This window comes from Pipistrellus hanaki (assembly GCF_964339955.1).
Source record: "Pipistrellus hanaki genome assembly, chromosome: 3".
Classification (NCBI taxonomy): Eukaryota; Metazoa; Chordata; class Mammalia; order Chiroptera; family Vespertilionidae; genus Pipistrellus; species Pipistrellus hanaki.
This window is the reverse complement of record NC_140505.1, coordinates 121,474,002-121,500,118: the sequence shown is the minus strand read 5'-3', so window position 1 is coordinate 121,500,118 and position 26,117 is coordinate 121,474,002. Positions and strand designations below refer to the sequence as shown.

Here is a 26,117-nt window from a genome sequence, read left to right as displayed (position 1 = left end):
AGAAAAAAAGAAACACATTTCCCAAGGATAACCAAGTATTTTAAGCCTAAAATATAGATTCATAGGTGACTTATGCAATTTCATGCAAATAAACCATCACATGGATACCATGGGAAAAGTCCTCAATTAAGAATTGGCAATAAACAATAATCAACACTAAATTGGGTTAAGAGCTCTATTCTGTATGAGGCTTGGAATGTTGAACAGTTAATAATCTACAAATCTTAGCTTTCTCACATATAAAATGAAGATAGACTTTATCCAATCTGTTGTAAGGATCAAATAAGGTAGACTATCGAAATGGACTTGTATCCAAACAAACCTTCAAGAAAAATTGAGTGTGAGGAAGGGAAAGTAAATCTTTCTTTTCTATTCCCATTCTCTCAGACCTACAAGGACAAAGTACAGACCCTACTAGCTGGGTATTAGAGCAGAATCTACTTATATTGTTCATTTCTTCAAAATATTCCCCCTTCTTTCTCTTCAGCCTTTAAAAATGATAATGTAGTAAATTTTTGTGACCTAGATGTTTACTGAAATGTAAGCAGTAAAAAGCTTGGATAACTTAGCTCAAAAAAGCTTAGACCTAATAAACTTTATTTATTTATTTATTTATTAAAAATATATTTTATTGATTTTGTACAGAGAGGAAGGGGGAGAGAGAGAGAGAGAGTTAGAAACATCGATGAAAGAGAGTCATCGATCAGCTGCCTCTTGCACACCCCCTACTGGAGATGTGCCTGCAACCAAGGTACATGCCCTTGACCGGAATCGAACCCGGGACCCTTCAGTCCCCAAGCCGACGCTCTATCCATTGAGCCAAACCGGCCTCGGCAAACTTTAGAAAACTTGTAATAAAATTTAATAAGATAGATTTATATGACCTGATTATAGAATCTTAAACTTCTGACACCTATGTTTTTATTTTGAATTTATTACTTTGTAATCTGGTCACTTTGTAAGCATGGGGCAGCAATGAGACACTCCATACCATTTGCCTAAGAAAAAGATCACTCTGTTTAAATAGCACTCAAAAATCCTTTCCAAAATGAAAGTCAAGAAATTTAGTTATACACAGAATAAAGTAGGAAAATAAATATTTCATTCTATACCCAATCCTTTGGGACAGCAGCTCTCGTATGCACATGATCTCTGTTGAATATGCACATTCAAGATACAGAGAGACCACACACATACAACTTGGAACATCACAGAAAAGACTGCTTATCAGCCAGCTTTCATCTCTGCAACCAAAGATTTTAACGAGCAAGATATGACTAATGGATAGTTACTGTTAATTAGACTTGCTCTGTATTCTGTTTATATGAAAAAGTGAAGGACAACCCACAAGGCTATTATATTCTATGGGAAATACATGGTCTTAGCTTGAAGAAAATTTGGTTCTTTGGATATTTTCTTCCTATAAGACTCAGTGAGTGTTGACACTGGGAATCATGACTATTTCAAATCAGCCAGGATTATATCTTTAAGCAAGATAATACAGCCTAATGGATTAATGAATACTACTTTGCTTTTTTTTTTTTTATATGAATACTCTCCTAGAAAGTTCTATAGCTGCTCTTCATTTGGCTTTGAAGTATTGGCATGTGGAATTATTTTTTTATGGAGGACAAACAACAACTGTAAAAATCTATCATTCTGTGAGCATTGCACAGGGAAAATACTGGGAAGTAAAAAGCAGCAAGTCCAATTCTCATACTGATTTAAACACAGGCTTACTACAAATCCTCTACCCAACTGAAAGTGCCTCTTACCTACTTACATGTGTTAGTAGACGGGTTGACCAAATCTAGGTTGGAAAAATGATCTAATATTTTACATCTCAATGAAATATTATTTTTATCTGTATCTCAAGCCGATGTTTACAGCTAAGAAAAAGCACAGGTTTAATTTAGAAGCCACCAAATGTTTATGCAAATGATCTTATGCTACAAAGCTACTACCTTGAAACATTGTTAGCAGTATTTTTTTACCCACTTATCATAAAAAACTAGTTCTCAGATTCTGCATACAGACAGCTTTATGTAAAATATATAAACATTTGTCCAAATTGGTACACAGATTGCATAAATATGGCAATTAAGACTGCATTTACAGATGTGCATGTACAATGTTATGCAAATTGTCACATTACAATTTCAAAAATTATTCAAATTGGAATCAAAGTAAAATAATTAGTGAAAAAATACCCATGCAGAATTTAAATGTCTCAGAACAAAATTTAAAATGTCTCAGTAAAAGTTCACACATTTAAAATAGTTTTATTCATTTTATTTGTATATGTCAAAATACATTTTTATTTCCAAAATAGTGGGTTTTGCAACTAGTTTCATGCAGAAACAAGGTCTGCTCAATACTACCAATAAAATCAATATAGCACAGTAGCTGTTCAGTTTTAGATACAAAGAATAAATAACCTAAATACAAAACACTAAAATATTAGAAACATGTATTTAATCATTCTTCACAGGCATCCAAACTTCACAAATATAGTCCTTAGCATGCCTAACTGTTGTGCAACCAGAACATGTTGCAGTCACTCAAACTGATCAATTATCTGGATATTTTATGTCCATATAAGACCATGGAAATTCTCTATATTCAGACCCACCATTCATACAGTTCAAATATAACCAAAAATAAAATTCCCACATCTATCCTTGTACCTTTAAAAATCAAGAATCCTGAGCATGGTAGTAAGAGCATAACCTTCTATCTTCATAAAACCAATCGAGAGAGAGGACTTGAAATCCAGCTTACCAAAACACCTTTTCCCAACCCCAAAGTAATCTAAAATAGGCAGTAGAACACAATGACCTTTTAAAATTAAGGGGTACAAATTCACATTTGATATAGTATACAATACAATCAATATTACAATTAGCTACTATAAGCTTTACAATGTACAATTTATCCTAATGGCTGAACTGTTCAGTGGTTAAGGAGACAGTTATGTGCCCAAAAGATGTAATATTTTTGCATGGTTTAATGAAAATATAAAAGCTATTTTTGTCCAAATAAAAGCCATCTCCATTATGTACTTGGTTTTACTTTTTTTTTTTTTTTTTTAAAGGCCACTGAAATGTATAAAATGGTCTGAACATCATGGTGGTATAGAAATCAATGCCTCTTCACATGGCAATAACAGTGCATTTAACATTAACTCACGGTTAAGTCTGCAAATGATTTCATAACATTACTTTGGCTAGCACAACAGTTTTAGACAGCACTCAGATAAATATCGGTATGTGAAATGTGAAGCATTACCTACACAACTTTAATTATGGTTGAATACTATCAAATAAGAACTGAAAATAAGTAAAAGCACTTTACAGTAGAAAACTTTTATAAAGATAGGACTCCACATAATGTGTTACTTTTAAAGTTTTTATATCACATTGTTAGCAAATTCAGTTTTTAACACTATGATGGAGTAGCCTACTTCTCATTAACAGACATTTGAAATAAGAAAATAGTCAAGCATGCCATATGGTGTTCTAAAAATCAAAACAATACACTTATTTATATATACAGCATCACTTAGTACCTGCTAAAATGAATGTGAAGATTATAGAATCTAACATCTTGTTCTACAATAATAAAAAACAAACAAAAACAAAAAAGTGACCAATGAAGGCAGAAAACAGGACTTAAAAGAACCTAACCTCATCTGACTTTAAAGCATTCATATAAGAAATAAATGCAATATTGCACAAATAGTGAAAGCAAATGTTCCACCAAGCAATTCAGTTCCAGGTGGGACACAACACAGCATCCGCCTAATACATGAGTCTAATACATGACAATGACCTCAGAAGAGCAAGTGTTCTTTTCTGTAAATGAAAAAGCTGTGAAAACACAGAAAAGTCTGCCACATGAAGTGTTATAAGGAAAAACATACAAACCCAAACTTAGATGTAAGCAAAAAAAAATTAAATATCGAAAAACTGGAAACGGTGGCACATCAAAAATGTTGAATAACTGTCTTCTGTGAGAGCTGCAAGTTTTTGTTGACACAAAAGTATTTATGTACAACTAAGGCTTACTGGTTAAATATCTGAGGCATATCTGGCCTTGAACACTTTCTTTATATGCTGGAGCTGTAAACAAGTTTTCTCAGTCTTTAAAAAAAAATCTTCTCAGCAGCTGCATTAACATGAAACAATGGTCTTGATACAAGGAGAAAAAAAACAAAAACAAAAACAAAACAACAGAAAATTTAAACAAAACTCCAAGATAAGAGGGCATTTGGCAGGATATCCGGAAATGACAGTCTGCAAGGACTCTTTCCAGGTTTCCAGTGACTGTCAATTATGGTCCACTGGGTTACTAATATGTGCAATTCCATTATTTGCTGCTTTTTATTTTATTTGGAAAGTTTGCTTATAACTCTGATCAAGGCCCCATTTTCGTCCTTTAGCCTCTGGTTGTCTGCTTTTAGGTCTGGTAACATCTACAAGGGGAAAAATGAAGAAAAAGTTTTGCTTCAGCAAAAATATAAAATATTATTCTTAATAAATGTTATATTTTCACCACAAGACACATGAACAAGCTTTGTCAGTTATATATTTTTCTAGTGGCTAAAACATATAGCAGGAAGAAAAAAAACTAACCCCCAACTTGTGATGCTCATTAGTTTAATAAATGATGGAATGAACAGTTTATTCTCCCAAAGTTATCAGTTGAAATGTACTAAATCACTTGATATTATGACCCACAAGCACACATATTAGAACAGCCAAGAAAAGGAAGCCTGTTTTTGTTAGGCTAAAATGGAGCTGAAAGGGAGCTCCTTTAAGAGTTCCTGTCCGTACTAAATCAGGGCTTTTTGCTCAATTTACTTCAGACCTCAAACCATCACACTTACATATTTCCCCCCAAAATCATCATATTTGGGAAAGTTTTGAGGGAGTTAGACTTGTTCTAAATTATTAAAATTCTTTAAAGGATTCATGGTACTAAGTTTAAGTGACTAGTACAATGTCCGAAACTAGGTGCTCATTAAATGACAACAAAGCAATTATTACTATTATGAGATAGAATAAAATAACTTATCAGCAAAAGTAGTAAGCCTGTATTTATAAAAATGTTCAAGAATAGAAAAAATAACCAGTTATTTGGAGCAAACAGAGAAACACACCCTCACATTCTCAAAATAAAGCAAATCCATTTTCTGTTTTACAAACTGAACGAGGGGGTGAAAATATTATAAGTGACATGGATTTTCCACCAAGTAGAATGATTTAAATTACATGTGCTCTGCTAGATTTGCTAGGAAATGGAACAGCTTATATTTTGGACATTAAAGCATACTTTTCAAGATATTTAGCAAAATATAAGCAAAATTTATGTGAAAAGTTAATTTTATGTGGACCCAACCAATTCTTACCTGTGTTTGAAATGTATGGATATACTAAAATACAGTAATCTGAAGTTTATGTATGAAGTTTATGTATTAAGAGAACTAAGGGAATATTAAGATGGCCCTGACTGACAGTGACATTTTGAAAAACAGATAATGCATGCTTAATCTTCAGCTTCAACATATATTGTGTACAACACATTCATTACATTATGTTCCATTTTCTTTCTAGTTAAGAATTTGAAATATAACAGCCATATTTTTAAGCCCTAAAATATTTGTAGAGCCAAAATGTGTACAAGCTTTGTGACAGTGCAGACAAGTCTTTTACTTAAATTCCAAAATCATTCCCTAAGTTTACTGTAGTTTAAATATAGAATTAGTGACACTTTCTAACATTCTGAGAAGCCATGCATAATTAAGGTTATATGATAAGCTCCAGACAAAATGGCATTAATTTGTAAAAGTGAACTCAAGACACGCTTACTAATACAAAAACACCTGCCTGGCTCTACCAAGAAGAAATGATGAAACTATAAATTATAGGTTCACAGACTGCAGTTTCCTACACAACCCTGAGCGCTTGGCTACCACTCTTGTCAAGGCCCTATTCTCAGTCAGCAGTCGTTCATTTAACTCTCTCAGAGTTTGAATTTGCTTTATTTGATGCAGGTTCTGCAGGAATCAGAACATAAAGAAATAAAAATAAAAAATAAGAAAATGGAAAAGAGTACAATAAAAACATAAAGAATCACAGACAATGAATATAAGAAAAATTTAATTCTTAAAAAATATTCCATGAGATCTACAAAGATATACAGTATAGTTCTAAAAGTCCATATCAAACAAAATACATAAGCAAATAAAATCCAAAAAATTTGTCTACACAGGCACTCAATAACAATGTTCCAAGAAGTAACCAAATAATTTACTAAAACATCTTGAAATTCTAGTTCTATGGGCCCAATTTCCTATTCATTAGTTTTAATTCATAGCGTGAAAGAGATATTTTATGCAAGACAATGTGATAAGAGTTAATTAATGCTGTTTTTTCTTTTTCTGCAAAGAGTGTTCCTTCCTACATTCAAAACAAATAGTTATTTCCACAGGAAATGCAGAATTTGATGCAAAATACAGCTCTTAACATCAAAAGTTCCACAAAAATTGATTCACAAAAACGTATGTGTGTCAAGTACTTTCTAGCCCACCTAAGACCTATTTTAGGAAGAAAGAGAAGCTTGGATATAGATAAATCACAAATTGCATAAACAGCCTTGAGAATAATTACTGTGAACATAACACTTATAACAGTACTGTAAAATTTAGTTTCTAAATAGCACTATGTCTCATAAATAGCATGGTTTATACTTACTTTGAGCTCTTCTTCCATTTCAGATATTCTTCTTTCTAGAGCTCTTCGTTCCTAGATCAATTTAAAGTAACAATATTAAGTATATAATAATTATATTCTTACATTCTCTTCTAAATTGTGAAATAGTGCCACTTGAGAATCAAAAATCAAATCAGGAGCAGTGTAGAAAAAGATGTGATGCCAGTGATGTGTAAAAAGAGCTTTCTAAAATTTGAGAGAAAGAAATATGAAAGTCATTATTTGCATTACTTTCTATAAGCTCTTTTTTTTTTTTTTTTTTTTAAGCTTTGACTTTCTGGTAAGATGCTACATAACATTTTAGCTCATGTAAAATGCAGGATAGAGTAAACTAATACGTAAGACTTAGGATTGTATAGGAAAAACAAAAACAAAAAACTCACACAAAGATGCAATTATTCTACAGTGATAGAAGCAGAAAAGCCAGAAGCAAACGTGCTTAAAATATCTGTACTTTAAAATTTCAATGGGATCTATGAGAGGTTCATCTCTTCCATCAAATTATTTACTATCCATTATTTACCCAACTGACTTCATAGCTTATTCAGTTGATAATGTATAGCATTAATGCAGTGAATCTAATGAAGAAGCAACTGCAGCATTTAGGTTAAATTACCTTATTTCAAAAAGTGACAGGCAAAGGCAACATACATTTTTGCAGTGTACTGTTTTATTCTCCCTCAAATAATAAGCATTCTAAGGTGTTATGCAAAAAAGCAAGCAGCAATAATTAAAATGTGCTGTAAAACTTTGGTTAGGTCATACCGCCCAGAAGATACTGACTCTTGCCGGTCACCTTTCAGATACAAACCATTTAAATTTAGTTTAATCATACCAAAACTACTTCCAAGACATTCTTTCCCAGATTAATAATCAATGTTCATATTTAGTGAAGCCATACACTTACTGTAAATGTTAATATTTTTAAGGGTAAGTAATTAAAAAAATAGATGGAATCTTACTAGTTTAATAAGTACCATGTTATTCTATTATCAGCATGTTATTTTCTAGAAACAGACATTTCTCTACTTAATAATACAGTCATGACAAATTTATAAAAAACAATGCACTTCTCAAAATACTAGGACATATGTCATATTTAATTCTCATAAATTTTTGAAATATCAGAAATAGCATAAAAGTATATTTTCTCCTACTGATTAGTAATTTCCCCACCACCTCAATTTTATTAGGTGACTTCAAGATTTTAACTACTTGATGATAAAGACAAGAACATACTAAATTGCCTTGTTGCCAAACTGACAACCATATAGTTACAGGAAATTCCTGATGTCTGACAAATAAACTTACTAACATTAAAATATATGTTATGAGAAAATGCATGTAAAGTGCTTACCCCAGAATCTGCACTTAAGAAAGTGCTGAAGGAATATTAGTAGTTATTATTAATACTATGACTGTTAATGTCTGTTAAATTGAGAGTGAATTAGCTACTTTGTAACTTATTTGCATTTGACAGTCAGAAGAGGTCAGGTGAAAATGTCAGAAAACAAAAATATGTTATCGTGTGCCTAAGCTTAGGAAAAACAAAGGATAAACATAAAAATATCAGTTCTCTCTCATGATAGGTTGATGGATGATTTTATTTTTTCTTTTGCTAATTTTTTGTGTTAAATATATATTATATTTAAAAATATATTTCATTAATTTTTTAGGAAGGGAGAGGGACAGAGAGCTAGAAACATTGATGAGAGAGAAACATCAATCAGCTGCCTCCTGCACACCTCTACCAGGGATGTGCCCGCAACCAAGGTACATGCCCTTGATGGGAATCGAACCTGGGACCTTTCAGTCCGCAGGCCGATGCTCTATCCACTGAGCCAAATAGGTACCAGCAGATAAATATATATTTTTGATTAAATTATTTGCCTTTTCATCTCAACCATAATATGGATAACAGAAAAGTGAGTGGTTTTTATTTCTACGTTAGATATAAAATTCAATAATAATTCTATTGTGAAAGAATATAACTAATATTAAATTTAATAAAATAACTGATTCAAATTTTAGCAATTAGTTATACAATAGTTTACACACACACACACACACACACACACACACACACTTTTTTATTGACTAATTTGAGAGAGAGAGAGAGAAACATTGCTTTATTGTTCCACATATTTGTGTAATCACTGGTTGATTCTTGGATGTGACCTGACCAGGGATCAAACCTGCAACCTTAGTGTAACGGGATGATGCTCTAACCAAATAAATCACTTGGCCAGGGCACCAAAATTTTTTAAATGGTCTAGATTGAACAACCCTAGTTGGTTTGGCTCTGTAGGTAGATCATCAGCCTTCAGACTGAAGGGTCCTGATTTCTCTTCTGGTCAAGGGTATACCCCTCAGTTGCAGGCTCAATCCCCTACTCTGGTCATCTCCTGCCCTGGTCGGGTTGTGTGCGGGAGGCAACCAATCAATGTGTCTCCCTCACATTGATGTTTCTTTCTCTCTGTTTCTCTCACTCCCTTCCACTCTCTCTAAAATCAATGGAAAAATATTCTTGGGTGAGAATTAACAACAACAACACAATGGCCTAGACCATAATTTTTAAAACTGCTGCAAGCATAATAAAACAAATAGTTATTTCAAGATACAATTTAGTAAATGGCAGAGACATTAACAGACTTTGTTTATTTATGTACTCTGTATTTTAGTATAATTTCTCTCTTTTTTTTAGTCAGAATGGTAAATTGGCTATTTTTAAAATGGAATGAGAGAAAATGTTTTTATATCAACTGCTTCTAATTATTTATTCTTTGATCTAGAGATCACAGATACAAGGATGTAATTTCTTCTCTGCTTGAAACCTTATAAGTCACAACTCACTTGTATTATAGACACTCTTAGAGCACTTGTCCCTTAACTTTTGATCATTTATACATTATCAACTGTTCAGACTAAACTGTAGAGTTATTCCTATGACTCGGAACAATAAAAATAAAAAGCAGAGAGAAATGAAAATATCATAGACAGATAAAAAATTATAGAAAGACATAAAATGGCAAAAGAATTTCCTTATAATCATTTTTTTATTAAAAATATTTTACTTCAGTTAATATTTAAATTGAAAATGAAATTAAGTATTATTATATTAACTTTTAAAAGAATTTGAAAATCTGATACTGAAGCTTTAAAAAATTTATTTCAAGAATGAAAGTATTTTAATTTTGCAAAGAATTCAATTAAATATACATGTTTACAATGTTTTTAGTATATTACTATAAAAAATCAAAGAGATAAATGGCATCTCAAAAATATCAGATTCACTATCATAATGTGTATTTACATTTCAGAATTAAGGCAAGACATTTTTAATCAGTTAAAATAATGATATGACAAATTAAGTCTTATTTAATAAGACAATTTCACACCTACAGATACCCCACAGACACCCAAAGAAGGTAAGCTAGAAAACATTCTAATTAAATTAATGAGTATTAATTTAAACTTATTAAAACTACCATCCACAAAAACTAAAGAAAAAAAGACTGTTGCTTACACAAAACAATAAAGTAGGAAAACGATCTATAATAAAAACGTAATATGCTAATTAGACCAGATGTCCTTCCAGACAACCTTCTAGATGAAACCAGGGCTGTGAGGGAAGCCTGTGTCCCTGGTGCCAGAGGGAAGCTGGTGCCAGCAGCGGGCGAAAGGAAGGCCCATTCTTGCATGGATTTCATGCCTCGGGCCTCTATTATTCAATAAAATGGACACTTACCCTTTTTTCCATTTCCAATAGTGACCTATCAGTATATCTTTCTTGTCTCTGCAAGAAGAGTAAGAAATATATAAGGCATATAAATGTAATGAAAAATAAAGAGGGTGTGTGTGTCATTTCAGTTGTTTATTGTTATAAATCAAATTCAGAATTTCTATCATGATGAAACTGTTTCAGCTAATCCTTATTTCTTTCTGAAATTTAAATTCATATTTTAATTGCTAGAAATTTAAAACAAAGGCTAATATAGCAGTAAATAACATGAAATGAATCCTAAAAATGCTTAAAAGATTGAAGAATTAAATTACATTCAAAAGCACCTGGAATAAATCAGAACTAGATGGAACAATGCCATCAAGTAGACATTATGTAAGTTTTAGATAGAAAATTAGTATTTTATTGGGGATTTCCCCCCATATAACATTTTAGAAATTTTATGATTCATTAACCAATTTCTTAGGTTAAAAATCAACTTTTGTTAATATTTTTGATAAAAATTCCAGGTGTTTTATTAAAATCAGAATTAGTAAATGTGGTGAATTGACATTTGATAAAATTTATCAAACCAGTATCTGATAAGTTAGCCTATTTCCCTCCCTTGGAGACTATATGGAAGAAAGTGGCTAAGGCAGAATTCAAAGACTTTAGAGTCCATTGGCTACATACTATCAAATACACCTAAATTTCAAGATTCTTAACAGAATAATAGTTACCAAATCTCTAGACCTAAAGCTATTTTCAGAAAACTAGTTATGATATTTTCACATACAGAGGCTCACTAAGCTACTAATGCAACCTGAAGAATGATGGCATTCCAGTTTACTATGAATCTAGGATAAGCCAGCAAGTTTTAACTTGTATAACATTCTAAGTTTTTAACACGTCACTATGAAATGCGTTTGTTTACTTTTTGTGTATCTTCCCCTCCCCGCCCCCACTTTTTAATTAAAAATATACATATATATTTTTATTGATTTCAGAGAGAGAAACATCAATGATGAAAGAGAATTAATGATCAGCTGCCACCTGCATACCCCACAGTAGGGATTAAGCTCGGACTTGTGCCCTGAGAGGGAATTGAACTATGACCTTCTGGCTCATAAGTCAACTTTCAACCACTGAGCCACACTGGCTGGGCTCCCTCTCATTTTTAAAAATTAAATTTATTGGGCTGATATTGGTTAATAACATTATATTAATTTCAAGCCTACAATTCTATAATACATCACCTGCATATTGCACTGTGAGCTCATCACCTGAAATCTTGTCTCCTCCCGTCACCATTTTTGACCCCATTCACTTCTGGTAAGCACCATACTGATTGTGTCTAAAGTCTGTTTGTTCGCTTTGTTTGCTCTGTGTATCTTTATAGTAAAATCTCATTAATTAATGAAACCTGAAGAGCCTTCATAACCTTAAAAGGTTAGCTTGGGTCCTAGAATTTTAGTACAGCTTGCATTTTGCATGGACAATTGCTTTACAACATAAAAATGGCTAGCAACAATAATAAAAAGTGGTAACAAGTATAAGTTCAACACAGAAAATAAACTTTAAAAATTATGAAAAAAGATGAGTGAAAAAAGTGGCCAAAGAAAGTATGCAGTATCATTTATCGAACTGGAGATATTTTAATTAGTGCTTTCAAACTGGATTCTAAGAGTTGTATTGCAGAAATGTACTTATGCTAAAAAAAATCCCATGTGAAATTTAAGCAAGTTTATTTTCTTAACAATGACAGGATCCCTTAGAGCCTTTGACATATAAATAGTAAAAGCTCTGAGATGTAGAATATATAGTATTTCCCAAGTTTCCGGGGTCACAAGCTTTTTTTTTGAAGTGGGGGCAGGAGGAGGAGGAGAAGGGAACGTGCCTATTACAGTCCCCCAGGACTAGTGTTCCAAGAAAGAGCTTGGGAAACAGTTCCTAAGCCCTACACATCTTAGAACAAATGAACAGGGTTTTTAATTCTCCTTGGCTATCCCAATTTTCTTGTCTAAAATACCATCCTCTAGGCTACTGCAAAGAAGGCAAAATGAGTTATAACTACAATTATCTTCTTCCAGTATTACTATATCAAATCACCATTTTTTGAATAGGAAATATTTATATCAAATAAAAATTATTATAAAGAAATGTTATAACTTTTAGGAGATTCTATACAGATGCTTTCAATGACTTGCCACATTTGGCATTCTGGAAATAAGCACTTAAATCCTTCATATACCACAACCTAAGTATTAGAAGGCTTAAAAATATTTAGACTTTCCATTATGAGGCTATACATCTATATTTTTAATTCACTTAAAAAAAAGTAGGTGAAATGATCATTAATCTGTATTATATTGATTCTTTCTAATAAATAAGTTATCAGTAACCAAACTTATGTTTAGAACACTAGAGAACATTGCGATGCAATCTTTTAGATAGAATAAATCACACCCATTGCCTTTAGAGTAACAAAAGGAAAAAGGTTCAAACCTGGGTAGCCTTTTCCAACTGCAATTTCAGATCTGTCAGTTCCATGTTTGTATCATGTAGCTGTGCTTTCAGCTTTTCATTTTCAGCTAGAATTTGTTCATAAAGCTATAAAAATAAGGGAAGAAGAACAAATTACTTTTGTGCCCCAATAGTTTAGTAAGATTTCCTATTGATTACTTCACAATATTAAAACTTATATAGAAAGATTAAGGTAACATGAGGTATTAAAGGATACATTAAAATATATTTTAATGCTTTGTGATTGCAATGCAGAGTTTTGATTACACAGGTATATTGTCCTACATAAACTCTTAGAAACTAGCGTAAGTATTTAAAATAAAAGACGTCACTAAAAAAATCTGACTTTTGAGTTTCCATTAAACAAAAATTCAGTTTTCTGATAAAAAGGGACAGTAACTGCATAGTAACAATAGCTGGAGCTCTGGAGACACTGTGATTTTTATTTGTGGTCTATGAACTTTTCTGCTATCATGCTCTCTTCAATTCCTGACAGTGAGAACTATCAGTTGCATTTATCATTATATTTGTATTATTTTTACTAAAGTTAAAAGGCAAGTGAAATATTTCTTGAACACCTTTATAATGCCTGAATTTACTACTACTTTTTTCTCTCATCTCTATTACTACCACGATAAATGGCAATAATATTCTTAGCTAAACTATTCTAATGAAAGACTTACTCTCCTGACCTCCATATAATTTCTTTTGTATGTAGCAGCAAGTTAGCTTTTCAAAATGACAATCTCAATTTTCATAAAGCAACCATTCTATTAACACCTCCATTTCATACATTAAAAAACCCCTAATGGCATCCCAATGTTCTCAGTATAAGGATATCCCTAATGAAAATTTAACTGCTTCAATGCATCAGGTACCCTTCCATCATCAGGTCTATGTGCCTGAAGTTCACTCTCTCTGGAACAATTTTCTCTCTCCCATTTTTGCCAGTTAACTACTAATCATCTTTCTGTCCTTTGGCTCCAGGTTCACTTCCTTAGGAAATCCATCCTCAGGTACTGATACTTTCCTTTATACATTCACTTATAAAACTGTTTCCTTACAGTATAAAACTTTATATAACTCTGTTACACACTTTATAAAATTGTTTCAGAATAGTTATTTTAAGGTACACATACATTAGTATGATTATAATGTCTCTCTCTCCCAATACATGGAAGATACCCATACAAGCAGGGACAATATCTCCATCTACATTGCCCATGAGTGGAAGTTCACTCCTGTAACACAGTACAGTGTTCACTTCTTTACTGAAAAAAAAAAAAAAAAAAAAAAAAAAAAAGACCGAATCTTATTCATAATGAAAACTAACCTTTCTTCCCTTGCTGGTTTGACATTAATAAAGTGGGTAATTCAAATAGCTGCCAAATACCTGGGAACATATACAAATTCCACAAGCCTTCTTTTTCCCCCCAACATACTTATTTCAAGCTCATAATATGAAGAGTTGTGACAGGCAGAATCCTTGATTGTTGACTTTCCATTTATCTCTTAATTAGAGGCCTAGTACATGAAATTCGTACATGGGTGTGTGTATCCCTCAACCCAGCCTGCACCCTCTCCAATCTGGAAACCCTCGAGGGACGTCCGACTACCCTATCCCACTGGGATGGGGCCTAAATGAGCAGTTTGACATCCCTCTCACAATCCAGGACTGCTGGCTCCCAACTGCTTGCCCGCCTGCCTTCCTGATTGCCCCTAATCGCTTCTGCCTACCAGCCTGATCACCCCATAACCATTCCCCCGGCAGCCTGATTGATGCCTAACTGCTTCCCTACCAGTCTGTTTGCCCCCAACTGCCCTCCGCTGCAGGCCTGGGTCCCCCCAACTGGCCTTCCCGGCAGGCCCAGTTGCCCCCAACTTCCCTTCTCTCCTGGCGTGGTCACCCCTAACTGTCCTCCCCTACAGGCTTGATCACCCCCAACTGCCCTCCCCTGCTGGCCTGATTGCCCACAACTGCCCTTCCCTGCTGACCATCTTGTGGTGGCCATCTTGTGTCCCCATGGGGGCCGGCATATTTGACCACATGGGAGCAGCCATCTTGTGTGTTAGAGTGATGGTCAATTTGCATGTTAACTCTTTTATTAGCTAGGATTACTTCCTCCTTAATTATTAACAGCAGTTGAGCTACCATAGTTTTTCACTTACCTAGGAAAAACTATATTCTCCTAGCAAAAGTTGTATTCCTTGGCTGCTTCCTAGTAACAAATAAAGAAGTGTGTGTACATGCTTTTACACACACACACACACCCTGCCCCAATGTCTTTTTTCAGCTAAGTCTCAGTATCACAGTTACTGGTCTAAGACACTTAAATGTAAAATTAAAGTCTTGGGCACTTTCCCCTTTCCTTTTAAAAAACAAAAAAACAATGAACAGCTATTTATATTCTACTTACCATTAATTGCTCCAAACTAAAAATTAGAGTAAGATATTGATTTCATTATGAGTTTCTAGAAATATCTCAACATACATATCTTAGCAAACAAATTATTTTAAATTAAATTTAACTAAATAACCCAAGTACCTTTTTAAAGTCAGTTGAATCATCCTTTTCTAGCCTGCTACTGTAAGGTTTTCTTTCTTCTAAGTAACTGTATGATCCAGAACGGCCCAGCAAGGAATCATACCGATCACTAGCTGATGTGGAACTGGTTTCATATCTTCAAAAGATGAGTTTAAGTCAAAAACTTTATTATAGGCTTTCACAACTTATATAAACATACATCCTAGTATATATTAACTTGGTAGTCCAAATAGTAGATAACATTCCCCTCATCTGTTATCTAATCAACTTTTATAATATACCAGAGGCCCTGTGCACAAATTTGTGCATGGGTAGGATCCGTGGCCGGCTGGGGGACGGACTGTGGGGGGGTTGGCTGGCAGCGGGAAGTTGGCTGTGTGAATGCACTGACTGCCAGGGGCAACTCCTGTGCTGAGTGTCAGCCTTCTGGAGGTCAGTGTGTGTCATAGTGACCAGTTGTTTGGTCGACCAGTCATAATGGTCACTTAGATAATAAATGGGAAGTTATTTTTAATACTACTAATTTCTATTTTTTTGGGAAAAGATTCAATATTTCTATAACTAAAAGTCAAAATTGGTTTCACATCATGATAAATTCAAAATTTTTAAATTGTACATTTTCCCCCACACTTTATCATCTTTGAAATCAGAATATGACTTACAACTGATGATATATTACAATTTAATTGGTAGCTCTTCTCTTATTTTTGAAGTGGTATATACTATGCTTTAAAATTATAACATTTTTTATTTGAAATATTAATGCCAGTCTATCCAAAGTGATGGATAATAGATCTGTAAATACGAATTCTCTTCTTATCTGGTTCGGTTCTGAATTCAGGGTACATTTTCTAATAATGCCTCTATATTTCAACTCAATACAATCATCAGTACATAAAAACTTATTCCTGGTTTTACAAGGTTTGGATAACAATTATGATAAGAAAAATTGAATAGAGATAATTATATTCAAGGAAGTATTCTAAAAAGACCAATAATTTTGAGCTAGATGACACTTTTTAGTGTTTGCATGGCTTTCTTTTAGTTAAAAGCAAATAAGAGAAGATTCTGAATGCCTAATGAAATAAATTTCTGGTGGGTTTCATCAGCCTCTGTTGTTAATAATGACATAGTCATTATTGAAGTAACTTAGGAAGCTTAGGAAAATTTAAAAGTTATCATTGTTGTAAAGATCAAGAAAAATCATGAGTTACTGGGACTACAGAATTAAAAGTAAGGACTTTGACAAAGAAGAGTTACTAGGTCATCTAAATTATGGATAGACTTTTACTACTCAAAATATTTTATCAACTTACAAAATCCATAAATATCTAGCCACTTATTTTTAGAAAGAATGAAAAGGAGAACGTAGTAAAACAAGAGGTAAACATACCTAGAAATGGAATCAGTCTAGAAAAAAAAAAAAAAGAGAAAAACATACTAAATTTTTATGCTTCATTAAAGTAACTTATTGATTAATCAAGTAAATTTAACATAACATGAATACTGTTTTCACACTATAAACTAACATCTAATTACTGTAACTGTTTTAACTTGAACATGGCTGTCCTTAGAAAGAAGTTCAACAACACAGTCACTGTATATTTTTACATGCACAATATTATATAATTTCATTGGGCAATTTATGCTCAATTTTTGTGAATTCCTACAAATCCCACCATATATTATTTTTTTTTAATAGAAAAAAAATAGACCAAGACACATATCTATTACTATACCCAGTCAGCAGGAAAAAATAACATACTTTCATTAAAAAATGTCAAGTTTACTATGTGCAATTTAAAGCAACTACTTTTCTCATTTTTCTATTTTTGAGACAATGACATAAGAAACAAAAAAATGAATACCTAAGTATTTTATATATAACAGTATATGCCAGAAGCCAGTTCAAACATGTCATAATTGCAAGAGTTTCATTGAAAGGTTGATGGAACTTGGGGACTCAACAAGGGTGAGTTACTGGGAACGGCTAAAGGCATTTCCCAAACCTGAAAAGGATGACTGCTTGCTGCCAGACAGCTCGGTGCATCTTACTCTGCATGTTATTGCCTCCAGTTGGCTAAACACCTGAACAACTAGATTTAATTCCCCAATTTGACAATTCTTCTGTATGAAACCCTACCCTTTGATGTGTATCTTTACCTTGCCTTAGGACAATTTGTGTTAATAAAAGGCTAGGGGTCCTGACACGAGGAGAACTTAGCTCCTTTAGCTAAAGCTCCTCTACCCTTCAAATGCCGTTCAAAATTATGTTTCGTCTCTGGACTCTTAATTTACATACAGCCCCTTCTCCAGATTCTAGAACCCCTCTAAATCAAGACCCCATGCACTAAATGGCACCCAATGTCTGGCATTAAGTATACACATATTTCATTTAAAATTTACTTTCTTGAAAACCGAGCTATACATCCTTTAAAGTTTAGAAATTAGGATTAGAAAATTATAATTATTTAAAAAACTTCCAAACAAGTGGCATGCTATATTGAAGTTCCAATTACTCTTCTTATCTAATTAGTGTAATAATTAATAGGATGAAAGTAATCTTACTGAGCTCGGCCAGTGTGGCTTAGTAGTTAACACTCTAAGAACCAGGAGGTCATGGTTCGATTCCTTGTCAGGGTACTTGCCTGGGTTGTGGTCTGGATCCTCAGTAGGGGCCATGCAGGTGGCAGCCAATCAATGATTCTTATCATTGATGTTTCTATCTCCCTTCTTCTCAAAAATCAACAAAAATATTTGTATTTTCCTGTTACATTTATCTTTGAATGCACCGTAACATTATTGGTTCCTTTGGGACTGTTTAAAGTCTAATTCACAGACTAAAAATGTCTTACTAAGTTGTATTTAAATTTTTTTGCAAAATCAATTTTTCATTTGTTTCCTATTTTCTTTTTTTAAAATATTTTTTTTTATTGATTTCAGAAAGAGAAATAGAAACATCAATGATGAAAGAATCATTGATAGGCTGCCTCCTGCACGCCCCGTACTGGGGATCGAGCCTGCAACCTGGGCATGTGTCCTTGGCCGGAATCGAACCTGGGATCCTTCAGTCTGCTCTATCCACTGAGTCAAACCAATTGGGCACTTGTTTCCCATTTTCTGATGTAAAGCTTTATTTTATTAATTTATTCTTTAGTTATATAACAATAAAAATTTAATTTTCAAAATATTAAAATTTATAAGCAACTGTATAAGTATAGTACGAAAGTTCCCATCACAAAAATTATTTTTGTACCTTTGTGTGGTGATGGATGTTAACTAGACTTATTGAGGTGATTTCTCAATATATACAAACATTGACTTATTATTCTGTACACCTGCAACTAATATGTTATATACCAATTATATCTCAATTAAAAAAAGGTGCAGAAATAAAAAGATATTCAAATTCAGAATATTTACAAATAAAATAAAATGTGTACATATCAAACAAAAACATCACATCTCACCTCACAGTTTGTACTCTGATTCACTGATTTAAACTTTAAGAATAAAAACTCTATGCAGTTATTGAAATCACTCAGATTCTATTTCTTTTCTTTAAAAGATCATTGTGTTATCATTGTTTAAAATATATATATATATATATATTTTTAAATTGTGGTAAAAAAACATAACTTTTACCATCTAAATTAGTTTTAAAAGTATAATTCAGTGGTAACTATATTCACAATGTTGTGCAACAGATCTCTAGAACTTTTCTATCTAGCAAAACTGAAGCTTTATAACCACTGAATGACTAAATATATCTTCCTAACCCTAACCTGGCCACCATAATTCCACTTATGTTTCTATGAGTTTGACTACTTTAGATACCTCATATAAGGAAAATCAAACAGTATGTCTTTTTTTGTGACCAGCTTTTTTCACTTAGTAAGATGTCTTTGTTCTTTGTGCTCCAAAATTCTTTCCCAAGTAAGAATACCCTTTTAATTAAAAAAAAAAAATTAAAAAAAATAATAAAAAAAAAAATATATATATATATATATATATATATATATATATATATATATATATATATAAATGATTTATTTTTTATTTATTTTTTTTACAGAGAGGAAGGGAGAGGGAGAGCTAGAAACATCGATGGGAGAGAAACATCGACTAACTGCCTCGTACACCCCCCCGCACCAGGGATGTGCCCACAACCAATGTACATGCCCTTGACCAGAATCGAACCTGGGACCTTACAGTCCGCAGACCAATGCTCTATCCACTGAGTCAAACTGAGTTTGGCTACCTTATTAATTTTTCTGATTACAGTGCCATAAGCTCATATAAAATCACCACTGTATAAAGTTTCTCTAGCTGTTCCGCCTGTGGAATAGCTTATTCTCTGTCTCACTTCTTTACTAATAAACTTTCACTTTAAATTCTAAAAAAAAAAAAAATAAGTTTCTCTATTGATTCCCCATCCCTCAAATCCTTTAGTTAACCTTTATTCTACACATACCCATCTAAACACAGAAAATATCTATCAATGCAAATACATTTAATTTAATCTATTCCCTACCAACACACATTTAGGGATGTTTTCAATATTCTGCTTTAAGAGCCACGTTGCTATGAATGCCATAGTAGATTTATCTTTAGTAGGGGTGTCGAACTCAATCAGAGAAGGGGCCAAAATCTAAAATCCAGCCTAAATCGCGGGCCGAATGGTTTACTGAACAGTCATAAACTGACAATGTCATAAACTGACAGCGGAGTGCAGTGATGACAGCGCGGTGCGGGCCACATTGCAAGGCCTGGCGGGCTGGATTTGGCCCGCGGGCCTTGTGTTTGACACATGTGCACTAGAGGCCCGGTGCACCAATTTGTGCACCAGTGGGGTCTCTCGGCCTGGCCTGCGGGACTGAGCCGAAACCAGCTCTTCGACATCCCCCGAGGGGTACTGGATTGCAAGAGGGCACAGGCCAGGCCGAGGGACCCCACTGGTGCATGATTGGGGCTGGGGAGGGCCATGGAAGATTGGCTAGCAGGGGAAGAACCACGGGAGGGCTCCAGGGCATGTCTGGCCCATCTCGCTCAGTCCTGATCGGCTGGACCCCATCAGCAAACTAACCTACTAGTTGGAGCATCTGCCCCTTGGTGGTCAGTGCACGTCATACAACTGGTCGACTGTCTCCCCCCTGGTGGTCAGTGCACATCATAGCGAGTGGTTGAGTGGCCTTAGCAAATCATTAGTATATCACTCTTTGATTGGTTGAATGGCTGACCAGATGACCAAATACTTTGCATTTTAGCATTTTATTATTATAGGATAATCTAGTCACTTCTAGATTTCTAGAACTGAAATGCTAAATTTAAAGGCATAAACTTTCCTGCAAGACTTCTGCATTGCCAAACTGATCCCCAAAAAGGATATATTTATTAAGATCTTCTATGAAAATGCCTATTTCAAAACTATGCCGAATATGGTCATTATTAACCTCTGCAATTTTATTTTATATTATGTCTTTGATTACTAGTGAAATTAAGTACATTTTCAAGCTGCTGGCCACTTGTATCTCTTCTTTTGTAAATTGATAAATTTTATGTATTACATCCCCATTTATTTTTTCATTGTCTTTTATAAAGTACAAATACTAATCTTTCAAAAACTAGAAGAAAAGGCTAATATTCTTTACTTCTACCTGAGCAAAAAACATGTCTCAATGCTTTAAACATGTCTTAATAAGAACTTCTTTTCGAATATATTATAGTTTTACATGTTTAAATAATCAAATCTGAAAAAAATTAAATCTCTTAATCTTTTCTTTATGGTTTTTTGCTTAGTGTCACATTTAAATTCTTAATTACTAGTATCATTTATATGGTAAAAGTATTACCATATAGCATCATAATGAGAGAAAATCATAATAACCCATGTGACAAAAGCCCCATTTTTAAAACAATAATAGTATTATGATAAAATAACTCAAATTCTCTGTGATAAAATTTATTAATTTTCTTTAAAGATATATCCTGAAGGCAGACAGCTTGAGCTTCACATGCAGTTCAGAATTTTCAAGATTGTTGAAAAGATCAGTCCTTTAGAGATACTAAATTTCTAAACAATTGTGAAGAAAATTAAAAAGGCCTATGGCCTTTTCCAGAACAAAACTGCATTTTAAAAATCTAAAATCTGGGTCTGGTAATTTATGAATATTCTTTAGATACTTTGCTGAAGGGTACTATTTTATTTTTGTTTTTCTTTTCAATGTTAAAGACTCATTTACATGCAAGAAACTACATCCACCTTAGTGTATGCAGTTTGATGAGTTTTGGCAGTTGTGTATATCCATAAATCCACTACAATCAAGATTCAGAACATTTTCACTGCCTCTAAAATATTCTTTGTGCACCTTTTCAGTCCTTCCACCCCAGATACCAGCAAACCACTGATAAGTCTATCCCTAGCATGAAGATACAGTGTGCTGTAACTGTCTTTCATTGATAAACATAAACACAAGTAAAAAAGTAATACTTAGAAAATAATACATACTTCAAAATACAAAAAATAAAGGTTTTTTACCTGAGTTTCTTTCTTATTGGATCCCTCTTCTGTATCTGACTGTTGTTCTTGTTCATTTTCATCGCTCTAGAATAGATAGTCAATTTCAAACAGTTGATATTTACATACTTTAGGGCTTTTCTTTTCTTTTTCTTTTTTAAATATATATTTTATTGATATTTTACAGAGAGGAAGAGAGAGGGATAGAGAGTTAGAAACATCGATGTGAGAGAATCATCGACCAGCTGCCTCTTGCACACCCCCTATAGGGGATGTGCCCACAACCAAGGTACATGCCCTTGACCGGAATCGAACCCGGGACCTTTCAGTCCGCAGGCCGACGCTCTATCCACTGAGCCAAACTGGTTTCGGCTCTTTAGGGCTTTTCTGATATAAAATGGCCCTTGAGAAAAATCGAACAGCGAATTGTATAAAAAAGAATACAGATTTTTAAGTGGACATTTTTTCTACCCTATTTTTCAGGCCTATTTGTCTGCATGGCACAATCCAAGTATATAGTTTAGCATACATGGTGAAGAAAGGCAATCTACCTAACAACCTCATATTGGAGATGAGGAAGCCAGAAGCCTAGCATAAGAAAGAAGATATTCCATTTTATATTGTAACTAAAGGCCCGTTACATGGATTCGTGCACTGGTGGGGTTCCTCAGCCTGGCCTGCACCCTTTTGCAATCCGGGAATCCTTGGGGGATGCCAGACTGCCGGTTTTGGCCTGATCTGGCAGTCTGACATCCCCCGAGAGATATAGCAATGCCCAAGTAGCAGGCGGCCAGGGAGGAGCCCGAGCTGGGGCCTGGCACCACGCCACAGCTATGTGTATCAGCTGTGAGCCTGGCTTCTGGCTAAGCAGCGCTCCCGCTGTTGGGAGCGCACTGACCACCAGGGGGTAGTTCCTGTGTTGAGCATCTGCCTCCTGGTGGTCAGTGCATATCATAGCAACCAGTCAAGCCATCAACAGGTTGTAATGGTCCTTTAGGCTTATATATATATATATATATAGATTAGAGGCCCAGTACATGAAAATTCATGTACTGGAGGGGGGGGTCCCTCAGCCTGGCTTACCCCTTCTCACAGTCTGGGAGCCCTCAGGGACAGGAGGCGACCCAGCGATCAGGGGAAGGTGACGCCTCATCACACCTCTGTTGCTGCCACTGCCAGCAGTGCAAGTCTCAGCCGTCCCTGGTTACCTGAGCCTCGGGCAGCCCTGGGTGGCTGGGCAGCTGCTATCTGAGGCTTACCTGTGCCTCAGGCAGGCTCTGGATGGCTGGGCAGCTGCCACCTGAGGTTTGCCTGCGCCTTGGGCCTGCTCTGGGTGACTGGACAGCAAATATCCAAGACTTGCCTATGTCTTGGGCTGGCCCTGGGCGGCTGGGAGGCTGAGGGTATTAGCGGACTCCGGAGGCAAGTGTACAGCTGAGGGGACTAAGCACCGCCATCTTGTGGCTGTGGGTGCTGCCACCTTCGAGGGTGGGGCAGTCAATTAGCATATTTCATCTTTATTAGCTGTTGGCACTGCCATCTTTGAGGGTGGGGTAGTCAATTAGTATATTCCTCCTTATTGGCTGTGGGAGCCACCATCTTTATTATGGCGTGAGGGTCAATTAGCATATTCCCTCTTTATTAGATAGGACTAGAGGCCCAGTGCATGAAAATTCATGCACTGAAGTGGAGGTCCCTCAGCCTGGCCTACCCCCTCTCAAAGTCTGGGAGCCCTCAGGGGTGTGAGGCGACCCAGCAATCCGAGGAAGGTAATGCCCCCATCACATCTCTGCTGCTGCCACTGCCAGCAGTGCAAGCCTTGGCTATCCCTGATTACCTGAGCTTTGGTCAGCCTTGGGTGGTTGGGCAGCCGCCATATGAGGCTTGCCTGAGCCTAGGGCCAGTCTGGGCGGCTGAGGGCGGGTCTGACTGTACCACTTGCCTGCCACCCCCCAGGCTGTACTGAAAGGACTGGGGGACTCTGGCGGGGTTGAGGGAACTGGGTGCCTCCATCTTGTGGCTATGCGTGCCGCCATACTTTGTAACAGTCAATTTGCATATTCCCTCTTTATTATATAGGATAGTACTTCATGTACTTTAATCATCAATATAAGTACTATTTAGCTATCCTATATAATAAAAGCCTAGGTGGCTCTCACGCACGATGTCATCACAAATGGCCGCCATCGCATTGAACAAAATGGCCACTACAAGATGGCTGGCAGGGGAGGGCAGTTGGGGGAGAGATCAGGCTGACAGAAGAGGGCAGGTAAGGGTAACCAGGCCAGCAGGGGGGGGGGGGGGGATGGCAGTTGGGGGAGAGATCAGACCAGCAGGGCTGGGCAGTTGGGGATAAAAGGGCTGGTAGAGGAGGGCAGTTGAGGGCGACCAGGTTAGCAGGGAAGGACAGTTGGGGGTGATCAAGCCAGCAGGGGAGCAGTTAGGTATCAACCAGGCCAGCAGGGGAGCAGTTAGGGGTGATCAGGCTGGCAGGGAGATGAGCATTTAGGAGCCAGCAGTCCCAGATTGTGAGAGGGATGTCCAGCTGTCAGATTTCCCCTGAGGGTCCCAGACTGGAGGGTGCAGGCTGGGCTGAGGGATGTGCCCCCCCCTCCCTGCACGAATTTTGTGTACCCGGCCTCTAGTTCAACTATTATGAGGCAACAAAAATAGGAAAGTCATGATCTTAAGCAAGAAAAGCTGTGTTCTATAAGCCTAGCAAGATTTATTCAACAGTCCTATTATGTTTAGATTGTTTATCTATTTGGAAATTCGTTGGGAGTTTATAATACACCAAATAGAAAATCAGTTTCAGCAGATTAAAAATCCCAGACTATGGGAATATCCTAATAGAAGGTCATGAACATCTCAACAAACCTTAAAAGTGTTGAAAGAAAAGGAAAATTTGGATTCAAACATATCTGTCTTAGGCTCACCATAAAAACATCACAGGCTTTACAATTAGGTCACTCGAGTCCCATTGGTTACAGCTATTTTTAGCTATGTGACTTAGGGCAAACTTATTTTAAATTTTCCTGAGCCACAGTTACATTACACATAAAACTAAAGATAAAAACTTTACAGAACTGCTCTGAGGAGTAGTGAGAATCTGTACAAGCTATCATTTTGGTAACTAGTAATAAATTATATGTGAACACAAGGCTGGGAACAGGTGAAATCAATGCTGTTGCTGCTACTATTACTTATTAATATAAATATCTTAGTTCTATATCATGGACTAATTGTTTCTATACATTGTAGCTTCATGGGAAAACATAGGAACTGAAAATTTAAAAAGGGGGAAAGCTCAGACGTCCTGAAAAGTAGTAACTAAAAAAAAGGAATCTTCTAATACAATAGAGCAAAAAGCTGCCCAAGTGCACACTACCCTTTCTTTTTATATGTTGTATGATAGAGGTGTGGATATGAATGGGAAAGGAGGGCTCTGCTTTGCTGGTTGATTAGAACACAATTCAATGCAGGCTCAAATTAAAAAGACAAATGTTGCCAATATGGATTTCAGGAAGGATCCTTATAATGCAAGGAACTGTAGTTGAAGGAAGGGCTGGTCTGAATAACAGTGGGGAAATAAACACTATACTGTAATAAATACAGTTTTGCCTATGAAACTACTAACATGTATTAGTTATTCAGAAGATAAAAGAATTTTAAGTAATAAGTTACTATTTCAGGGTGTTAAGACTGTGGGGTTTTATTTTACTGTTATTAAAATATTACTAGTTTGTCTCAGTGAATAGAGTGCTGGCCTGTGGACTCAAGGGTCCCAGGTTCGATTCTGGCCAAGGTCATGTACTTTGGTTGCAGGCACATCCCCAGTACAGGGTGTGCAGGAGGCAGCTGATCAATGTTTCTCTCTCAATGATGTTTCTAACTCTCTCTCCCTCTCCTTTCCACTCTGTAAAAAAATCAATAAAATATTTAAAATAAAATGTTACCAGGCAGTCAATTAAAATCAACCATACATTATATACTTCCTGATGGAGGCTAAAAATAGGTTGCCAGCCCTGACTGGTGTG

General features: G+C 35.3%; 1 protein-coding gene across 5 annotated transcripts in view; it reads right to left on the bottom strand.

The window, feature by feature from the left end:
• Window positions 1-2,277: 2,277 nt before the first annotated feature.
• The window catches only part of PPP1R12A (protein phosphatase 1 regulatory subunit 12A), a 141,076-nt gene continuing 117,236 nt past the window's right edge, over window positions 2,278-26,117 (bottom strand). For all 5 annotated transcript variants that reach the window (XM_084880201.1, XM_084880202.1, XM_084880200.1 and 2 more), the window contains 7 exons: window positions 22,102-22,167; window positions 16,957-16,973; window positions 15,564-15,699; window positions 13,000-13,104; window positions 10,522-10,569; window positions 6,756-6,806; window positions 2,278-4,474 (listed from right to left, as the gene is read on the bottom strand). In XM_084880201.1, coding sequence (XP_084736327.1) covers window positions 4,388-4,474; window positions 6,756-6,806; window positions 10,522-10,569; window positions 13,000-13,104; window positions 15,564-15,699; window positions 16,957-16,973; window positions 22,102-22,167 — 510 coding nt within the window. In that variant the 3' untranslated portion in view covers window positions 2,278-4,387. The remainder of the gene's footprint in view (window positions 4,475-6,755; window positions 6,807-10,521; window positions 10,570-12,999; window positions 13,105-15,563; window positions 15,700-16,956; window positions 16,974-22,101; window positions 22,168-26,117) is intronic.